At 32.9% G+C, this 9,828-nt stretch overlaps 1 protein-coding gene across 1 annotated transcript; it reads left to right on the top strand.

Annotated features, from left to right (window-relative positions):
- Window positions 1–3,665: 3,665 nt before the first annotated feature.
- On the top strand, window positions 3,666–9,398 carry LOC125835430 (2,3-bisphosphoglycerate-independent phosphoglycerate mutase). The gene is made up of 10 exons (XM_049514556.1): window positions 3,666–3,795; window positions 3,887–4,067; window positions 4,172–4,299; window positions 4,742–4,892; window positions 5,067–5,270; window positions 6,557–6,981; window positions 7,288–7,480; window positions 7,571–7,666; window positions 8,127–8,282; window positions 8,950–9,398. Exons 2-10 carry the CDS (start codon window positions 3,906–3,908, stop codon window positions 9,112–9,114), a joined length of 1,680 nt encoding a protein of 559 aa, XP_049370513.1. The 5' UTR covers window positions 3,666–3,795; window positions 3,887–3,905; the 3' UTR covers window positions 9,115–9,398.
- The last annotated feature ends 430 nt before the right edge of the window (window positions 9,399–9,828 follow it).

Genomic DNA, 9,828 nt, shown 5'->3' with positions numbered 1-9,828 from the left:
TAGTATGCCATTGCTTATGCCACCTCCCTCTCCCTTGACACTTGTCAAAGAGAAGGCAATTCTTCTAGCCTATTGATAATAATCATCACAAAAATACTACAATACTTTCTTGCTCCCTCTTCTCACCCTCGTTCTGTCTCTCTCTCTTTTAGCTTCTTTAGTTAATTAAATTTTTGGCTTTGTTACTTTATTCCCCTAATAACTTGGTGATGTTAATTAATTTATTGATTTTTGTATCCTCTATTTAAATAGGAAAGACTTGTTTAATCATGGGGAAATATTTTACACCGTTGAAATAGTTTCTTAGGACAGTGCCCAGCACGACTCAAGTATTACTTGTCTGCACTATTAGTTATACTAATATACATGGTCACTCATTGCGCGGATGATTTAAAATGTAATAATTTTATAATTAAAAATAACAAACAAAATATATTATGCACTTAGTAATATATTTAATTTATTATTATTATTATAATATAATACAAATAATTAACTTATTTATTTGAGCATACTAAATTAATATTATTAGTACCCAATTTAATTTAGGTAAAATTACGTGGTTAAGCAAATTTATACTACTTAATTAGTCATTATAGCTATAATTTTCTATGATTACCACTCACGACTAACATTAATCATTAATTACGTGAGCTGACTTCGAGTTTGTATAATAAGTCACATTTGTATTATTCGCCACATTTGTATAATTCACAACTAACAATTCTTCGTTTGATTTGTATATGTATATGATGATTTGTATTTGTATATGACGATGATTTCCTTTGGTTTTTCATTTTTATCACTATATACATTCAATACTTTTTGTATAACTTGTTCAAGTCTGTATAAACATGTAGTTTTCAAACTTTTATAATATAATTTTTATAATGTAATTTGTATAATATAATTTGTATAACGGTTTAAAGTTCATATGTTTATGTTTGTATCAATTCATTATTTTGAGTTTTATATTTGTATAATTCCAGACTTTGTATTACTCAATTATACAAAAACACGTGAATTATATAAACTTACCTGCGAATTATACAAGTTATTTCCCTCTCTCGCTCTCCTCTCTCCTCCCTCTACCAATCTCGTTCGCCTCTCTCCTCTCTCTCCCAATCTTGCTCGCCGGATATACAAATACATATGTATATCAGTCACATATACACAATTATCTAAACGATATACATATACAATTCACCTCTCTCCCACTCTCTCTCGCTTGCCTCTGTTCTCTCTCCCAATCTCTCTCGCCACTATCCTCCCTATAACATGTAGCTACTAATCGTAATTAGCAAACTATAGTTATGGAGCGAAATTAAACTAATTTTGAGTGGCTATACGCGAAAGTTCCCCTTTAATTTATTGTATTAATATATATATATATATATATATATATATATATATATACACTACGCTTTTAGTTTTATAATATATTACGTTGGCATTCTTTAAGGATACTATTAATTTTATAATTATGTTATCTTGATCAAACATCAAATACTTCAAATAATTTTACTTGTTTGTACTTTATTCTTTTTATGTCGTTTGAATAATAAAATTATGTTAATAATTTATTAATTACAATATTCCATATGAAATATTTGATATCATAAGATTAAATAAATTGTTGATACATTTTATATATGTTTTATTCAAAATTAAAAGATTCAAAATATTATTTATTGTATAAATTTTGTGTAAAAATATGAAATACAATCACTATATTAGATTTACTCAATGTATGTACTGGATATATTAAATTTTAATTTTAATTGTATTAAAAAATATATGGATGTGAATGAGAGACTGTTGATTTAAACTTTATCTCCTAAAGCATATTATGTGTAATTATAGTTATATTGAAATTCAAATTAAAAAAAGGTTTAAATTGAAAATTAGAAATTGCATCATATATTTTAAAATCACAATTTTAATTTTAATTTATGGTGGAAGTAATGAGTTGCTCTAGGCCTGTTTTTTGTCTCAAATTCAGCTAAAATAGAATTGGTTAATTTTGCAATTTAGGAAAATGTCCAATTCGATTGCAAACTTAGCTGAATTGAGTCGAATAAGATGAATTAATATAAATTAATTAATAAGCTTCTTAATATTAACTAAATAAAAAATATATATATTATTTTAAGATTCCAAATGTGACAAAATTACATAAAAATAACTTAAATATATTTTGAATTTCATAAAACAAATTAATTTAAATCATTTGAAAAATTAAAAAAACTCGATAATTAATCTATAATGTGGATGGTCAAAGAAATATTTGAAGCACAATTTAATTATATGTTTATATAAATGTTTTACTAGAAAAATTTTAAAAAAATGAAAAAATCCGAGGTTTATTACTTTGGTTTAATTTAAAAATTTAAAAATTCGACACAAATGACTTGGTTTGTATTTGAAAAATCTAAACCAATCCAAAAAAATTCGAGGTTGAAAACCCCAAAATGTTCGAGTGTTATTAAATTGGTTTGATTTATAAATTTAAAATTTTAACACAAATAATTTGATTTGATATTTGAAAAACTGAAACCAGCTCGATTATGTACACCGCTGCTTTAATTATACTTGAAATAATGATCTTGATTGGGTTATATGTCTATTACCTTGAGAAAATAATCCAGACCCAAAGGAAGGCCGGACCACGCCACGGCCCGAAGGTGAGCCAAGCCGCCTCAAAACATCACTTTAAGCATAACTAATTTGACATATTAGCATATCCCTTCCTTTATTTTATTTTATTAATAAAAAAACAGAAAAACAAAGCATCAATCAATAATATATTTTTTTATAATTATTTTCTAAAAAAACAACATAATTCATCACTATTCACGCCTAGTTTTTTTTTTTTATCAAAGAAAATCCTTTTCCCCTTTGACTTAAACCAATAATTCAGCTTTTAATAATTATTTTTATTATAAGTGATGCCTCACTATTCTCCTCTTAACCTTTTCTTTTCTTCCGTTTTTAATTTTTCTTTCTTCGCCCGGAATATTTTTTTCTTTCTTTAAACTTACGTAAAAGTTTTAACAACTTCGATATTTCAATTTATTTGTCTTATTTTTGAATAATTAAAAAATATTTTTTTAAGATCATAGTATTTTAAACGATTAATTACTATAATTTATAGTATTTTCATGTAGTCTTTTAATACAAAAAAAATATTTTTAAAAAAGGTTTTATATTCAAATTTACATCGAACATTAGTTAGTTTGACTCTCGTATTCTATTGAGATTGTTTGGTAGAATATTACCGTCTGGAAATGTTTGGACTGTATCACAGGTACAAGAGCTCGTACCCTCCGCGTGACAAAACGAGCTAAGCAAATTAGGTAAGTTATTAAGTAGAAAATCAAACATCAAATTAATCTTATACACAATTAACTTATCTTCTAATAAAAAAAATTTAATAATTATATAAGAGTAAAATATATTCGTACCTGATATATACATCAATCCAATACATACATGATACATGCCATATAACTCACGTCTAAATCAGCTACCAAACGACATTTATATTATATTGGTGCACAAGTCATGCATCTTTAGATTCTCACGTGCAAGCTCACATGAAATACCTAACACATCTCACTTTTCCCCATTTTTTTTTTTCAATTTCTATAATATTCTTGATTTTCTTTGAATATCAACAAGTGTAGGCCTCCGGTATTTCAGCCCAACAATCCAATAAAGACCCCTCCTTCACTCCTCCATTGTTTTCTCCACTACACACCTTTTTGCTCTCTCTTCTCTTCTATACCGCTTAAGGTAGTTCTTCTCTCTGTTTTCTCTAAATTGCTGAAGTTTTTGTTGTGTAGATCTGATTGATTTACTAATTTTTTGTTGTTTTTGTGTGAAGAATTTTTAAGATCTGAGATATGGGTAGTTCAGGAGATGCATGGAAATTGAAGGACCATCCTAAGCTTCCTAAAGGAAAGACTGTTGCTGTTATTGTTTTGGATGGTTGGGGTGAGGCTAAACCTAATGAGTATAACGCTATCTCTGTTGCTGAAACTCCTGTTATGGACTCCCTCAAGCAGGTCTATTGGATTGGATTGGATTTCCTTCTTTTTTGTTAAAGATTCTTGCTTTATGGATTTATGACTTGTTTATTTATCTGGGTCTTTGTTAAAATTAATTATAGGGTGCTCCTGAACATTGGAGATTGATTAAGGCACATGGAAATGCTGTGGGGCTTCCCACAGAGGATGATATGGGTAACAGTGAAGTTGGTCACAATGCTCTTGGTGCTGGAAGGATCTTTGCTCAAGGGTATGAGCTCTTTTCTTATAATCTTTTGTTTGCCTTTTGAAAATGTTATTTTTGGATTCTTATCTGTTAAGTTTGTTGGAAAATGGGTTGCTTAATGTTTTAGTGTAGTATAATAAATGCAACCAAGTTATTACTATGCCCATACTTCCTATCAATATATTATTAGTAAACAAATAGATCCTTAATTGTTTTCACTCCTTTATTGGCTCCACTGTTGCTGTACCTTTGTACTACTCCCACATCAGAGTGCAAATAGAATATTTTTTTGGACTTCCTAGTTCTAGCACCAATCGTGCTCGACTACCTCTTTTTTTATTTGCCTGATTCCAGATGATTTTATGCGATCTCTGGGTTAGGGAAGCTATTTTAACACGGGTTTGTATTTTGTTGTCCAAAAGTGTAGATAGTTGCTTATTATTGTCTCTAATGTGTTTCCTTGCAGTGCAAAGCTTGTTGACCTAGCCCTTGCCTCTGGGAAAATCTATGATGGAGAAGGTTTCAAATACGTTCAAGAATGTTTTGAGAAAGGAACTCTGCACCTTATTGGTCTCGTGAGTGATGGGGGTGTCCACTCCAGGCTTGACCAATTGCTGGTACGCCTGCCAGTTTTTAAACAAATAGTGTCATGATTCATTACGTATTGCAGATCCCTAATGTTGTCACTCATTTCGAAAATCAATAAAAAGTTCTGTTTTCCCTTGAATTTAATTAATCAAATTTTCTAATGCCAAAAGATATGCAACATATAATCTTGCTTTTGGTTGCAGTTGTTGCTGAAAGGTGCTGCTGAGCGCGGTGCCAAAAGAATTCGTGTCCATGCCCTCACCGATGGACGTGATGTTCTGGATGGTTCTAGTGTGGGCTTCATGGAGACCCTCGAGAATGATCTAGCAAAATTACGTGAACAAGGTGTTGATGCCCGGGTTGCATCTGGTGGAGGTCGCATGTATGTTACCATGGATCGTTATGAGGTAAATTTGTGGCTTTTAGATATGCACCATGTTAGATTTTGTTTTCAATAATGTTGGCTCCTGCACCTAATACTGTTTGAAACTTCTAATGCCCCACATAAAGCATAGAGCAGCTTTCATTTCATTAATCCATTGACTTGTTTGGTTAAAATTAGCTTGATAGAATTTTGTCGAGTTATATTTTCTTTGACTTGGCTGGGTATGTCTTTGATGTGGAATAAGATAATCAGAATAAGTTTTTGTTGATGCTGTCTGCTGTCATAATTCGTTTGCTCAAGAAGTAATTCTACTCATCACACTCCAATCATAGCTTTGTTGTTTGTTGTTGTACCCCTTCTACTCTTTCCAAAATCAACATTTCATGTCTGTTACCAGCTGTTGTCTCCTAAAGAAAATTGGGGCTAACTCAGTTTCAAAAGCTAGCTCTTGAAGTGAGGTAAAATCCAACTATAGAGACTACAACCCATTGCCGCATCTGATGTGGGACATTTAAACACGCGGTACGCCTTGGACTAAACAACATGAAGCTCTCTTAGTTTAGATAGTGGTGTATAGGAACATCCTAAAATAGGGTATAATCAGAGCCAACATCATAGGATCCTCTTATATACTAACAATCTTCCTAACTGATCTAAGTGATATATACAGTATCATCCTCAATTACACTTTTTTACATAATAATATTCTTGACAGACACCGTAAACACATAGTTGCTTATCAAAATGGAAAAAAGTAGAGTTCCAAGATGCAAATACTTTTGGGGCACCACCATACTACATACTATCTCAACATAGATGTGTTCTGTTGTTTTTGAAATAAACAGTTCTTCTGATTCTTTCGGAGTTTTTTTTTCTTCGGTTACTTCTTTCTACTTTGAGCAGATCAATATGATCAAGTTGACCTGATGCTTCAGGCTTGTAGTATCTTGTATTATCCTTCCCTCACAACTGTTGTTAATTAGTTATACCAATTTCTTTGCTTTAAAACAAACTATATGGGATTTCATTCTTCATGTCCTATCTCAACATAGATGTGTTCTGTTGTTTTTGAAATAAACAGTTCTTCTGATTCTTTCGGAGTTTTTTTTTCTTCGGTTACTTCTTTCTACTTTGAGCAGATCAATATGATCAAGTTGACCTGATGCTTCAGGCTTGTAGTATCTTGTATTATCCTTCCCTCACAACTGTTGTTAATTAGTTATACCAATTTCTTTGCTTTAAAACAAACTATATGGGATTTCATTCTTCATGTCCTATGGTTAATTGTGAGTCATTCCTTTAATGCAGAATGACTGGGATGTCGTAAAAAGAGGTTGGGATGCACAAGTTCTTGGTGAGGCTCCACACCACTTCAAGGATCCCGTTGAGGCAATTAAGAAGTTGAGGCAGGAACCCAATGCCAGTGATCAGTACTTGGCCCCTTTTGTGATTGTTGATGATAATGGAAAGCCTGTTGGGCCTATTTTGGATGGTGATGCTGTTGTGACTTTCAACTTCAGAGCAGATCGTATGGTCATGCTTGCAAAGGCCCTTGAATACGAAGATTTTGACAAATTTGATCGTGTACGAATCCCTAAAATCCATTATGCTGGTATGCTCCAATATGATGGTGAATTGAAGCTTCCAAACAAATACCTTGTTTCTCCTCCAGAGATTGACCGGACATCTGGGGAGTATCTAGTGCGCAATGGTGTTAGGACTTTTGCTTGCAGGTGAGTTGATGTGATATCTCTTCTGGTGCCTTTGTTTGGTATACCTTGCTGAAGAAATTGCTTATTGCTCAAAATGTCTGATTTTATTGTAGAGGCTTCTGCTATATTTATTAACATTGTAAAGTCTTGGAAGTCAACCAGCCTCTAGTATTCAAAAAATTAATTAAAATAGTGAATTAAGAGGTTATTGGAAGATAAATATGCCATTCTAAATAATAAAATATACTGCAAGAAGAAACCTCTAATATATAAGAGTTTGAACTTTCTTTGAACGAGTATTAACAACTTCGATACTTGTTTCCACAGTGAGACTGTTAAATTTGGTCACGTCACCTTCTTTTGGAATGGAAACCGTTCTGGGTATTTTGACGAGAAATTGGAAGAGTATGTGGAAATTCCAAGTGACAGTGGGATTACATTTAATGTTAAGCCAAAAATGAAGGCACTGGAGATTGCTGAAAGGACTAGGGATGCCATCCTTAGCCACAAATTTGACCAGGTAATATATGATGTTGCTTTGTGAGTGTTTATGTTTTCAGAAGACTTTTTAAATAGCAAGCTTACCCTGGTTTCTGAATTATTTTATTAGGTACGGGTGAACATACCTAATAGTGATATGGTGGGGCATACTGGTGACATTAAAGCAACAATTGAAGCTTGCAAGGCTGCTGATGACGGCGTCAAGGTAATAGTGCTTCCTTGGATCAATTGTTCCGAGTGTCATAAGTTTTAGAGGCCGTGCCATTTATTTTTCGTTGAGCTGCAAGATTTGGATGAATTGATTTCCATGATGCTTTTCTTTTTTATCAATATGCTTTTCTATTTTACCAAGATACTTCATGCCTTGATCACTGGAGCATAGAACCAATATATGGGTTTGAAGTTCTTGAACTTGAGGCTGAAGCATGCATTTCTGGTCATGTGCAGTAATTTTTTTGGGTCAAATTGAGGCTCTACTGAAACTCTAAGTTGCATTCACTACATCTCTTAAGATTCAATCCTTGACATAATTTCTGAAGGTACTTCAGATATCTGTGTAGTGGGTGATAGTTTTCAGGCTAAGTGATGACATCTTCGTGCCAACATATTTTATCAAGATGGCTGTCATTGACGTCACTAATGGTTGTGACTCATCTTTCTTGCAGATGATCCTTGAAGCTATTGAACAAGTGGGTGGAATATTTCTAGTTACTGCTGACCATGGAAATGCTGAGGATATGGTCAAGAGAAACAAGAAGGGCGAGCCATTACTCGACAAGAATGGAAACATTCAGATTCTCACTTCTCACACTCTCGAACCTGTAAGTAATTCATTCAATTTTAGCAATGCAGACCTAAAATTTATATTACTAGTTCGTTGCCACCATTCTTAGATGTAGAAAACTAGAAAAGCATGCGTTATTCAGTTCTTCCAGCAGTTTTTTAAGAACACCTATTTAGTTTATCCTGAGTGGGTACATCAGTTCTAGGTACTTCAGAAACCTATAGGGAGAAAAGAGACGTCAGAATCAGTACAGGGATGGAAAGGAGAAGGGTACTTGTGGTTGGGAAATTTGAGGATTATGTTCATTCATGAGAACTTCAACTACTAATCTGAGAACATTTGAACACTATACCAGCTGTTATTTGGTGGAGTGTTTGGTTAGAAAAGGTATCATCGAATTTTTGAAGGAAAAAAGGAAGGCTTACTTAGCCTTAAACATAGGTCTTTTCTTTTGATATCTTTTTGGTGCAAGTCAGTCTTTTGTAAGTGATGTAGATGCTTTGTTGGACATGCTTAGTCTCTTGCTCAACTTGTAAACATATGAGCATGTTCTTAGAGCTTTTATCCATCAGTTATACTTTTAACATAATCAAAAGTACTAGCCTGACTTTGTTTGGAGAGTTGATGGTTATGAATGCTATCCTATTGCTGGTTTGGTTCGTCGAATGATTTCTGAATCGATAATTCTCGTTTTTCTTCTATAGGTTCCTATTGCAATTGGTGGTCCTGGACTCTTACCTGGTGTGAGATTCCGCACAGATCTCCCCACCGGTGGGCTTGCAAATGTGGCTGCAACCTTTATGAATCTGCACGGATTTGAGGCACCTAGCGATTACGAGCCAACCTTGATCGAGGTTGTTGACAACTAGATATCTCATAGACCTTAGGGTTGAAGTTTTGGCGCAAGGGGAAAGCGATAATGACCGCATTCTACACTTTCTGTTTATCTGAATAAGACATTTTTGAGCTTATATTAACAGAAGTTGACATTCTACCACATGGCCTTGATATGCTATGATGGAAGAGTGCGATATACTGTTCATGTTAAACCCTGTAATCTTTTAAGGCATAACCTCGAGTTTTTGTTTGGAGAACAAGAATTCGTAATCTTTCACTATATGTGGCAGAAATACGTAAGCTGTTTGATGCTCTATCTATATTCTGTTTTTTCTTAAAGCTTGATCTGAAAAAGAAGAGGAGGAAGGATGGGGGGAGAAAAGGAAATTCATATTACAGAATTCATAGGTTAGAGAGCTAAAAACTATATAGCCCCTTGTTCAAGATTTTCAGTGGAATGGTAGCTCCAGCCTCCAAGGAATAGTTACAAGTCTGAATGAAAAGAGGAACATGAATATTGTGCTAGGAGAGTTAAGCCTCATTTGTTTGTTTTCATTAAAGATTAAGACCTATAAATTTGAATATTAAGGTTTGCATTAAGAGCTAGGCGTCTAGATTTGAATACACATTTGAATATTAAGATGTGGTCTCCAAATCTTAACACTGTATGATTATTGTTTGTTTTCAATATTTGAATGTGCATATGAAATCAAACATTATATTAATATTATGTTATAAAAAATTCA

The sequence above is a fragment of the Solanum verrucosum genome, unplaced genomic scaffold (assembly GCF_900185275.1).
Source record: "Solanum verrucosum unplaced genomic scaffold, falcon-dt-bn FXZP01000040.1, whole genome shotgun sequence".
NCBI lineage: Eukaryota > Viridiplantae > Streptophyta > Magnoliopsida > Solanales > Solanaceae > Solanum > Solanum verrucosum.
Note: the sequence above shows the minus strand (reverse complement) of the source record. Positions and strands in the feature narration are given on the sequence as shown.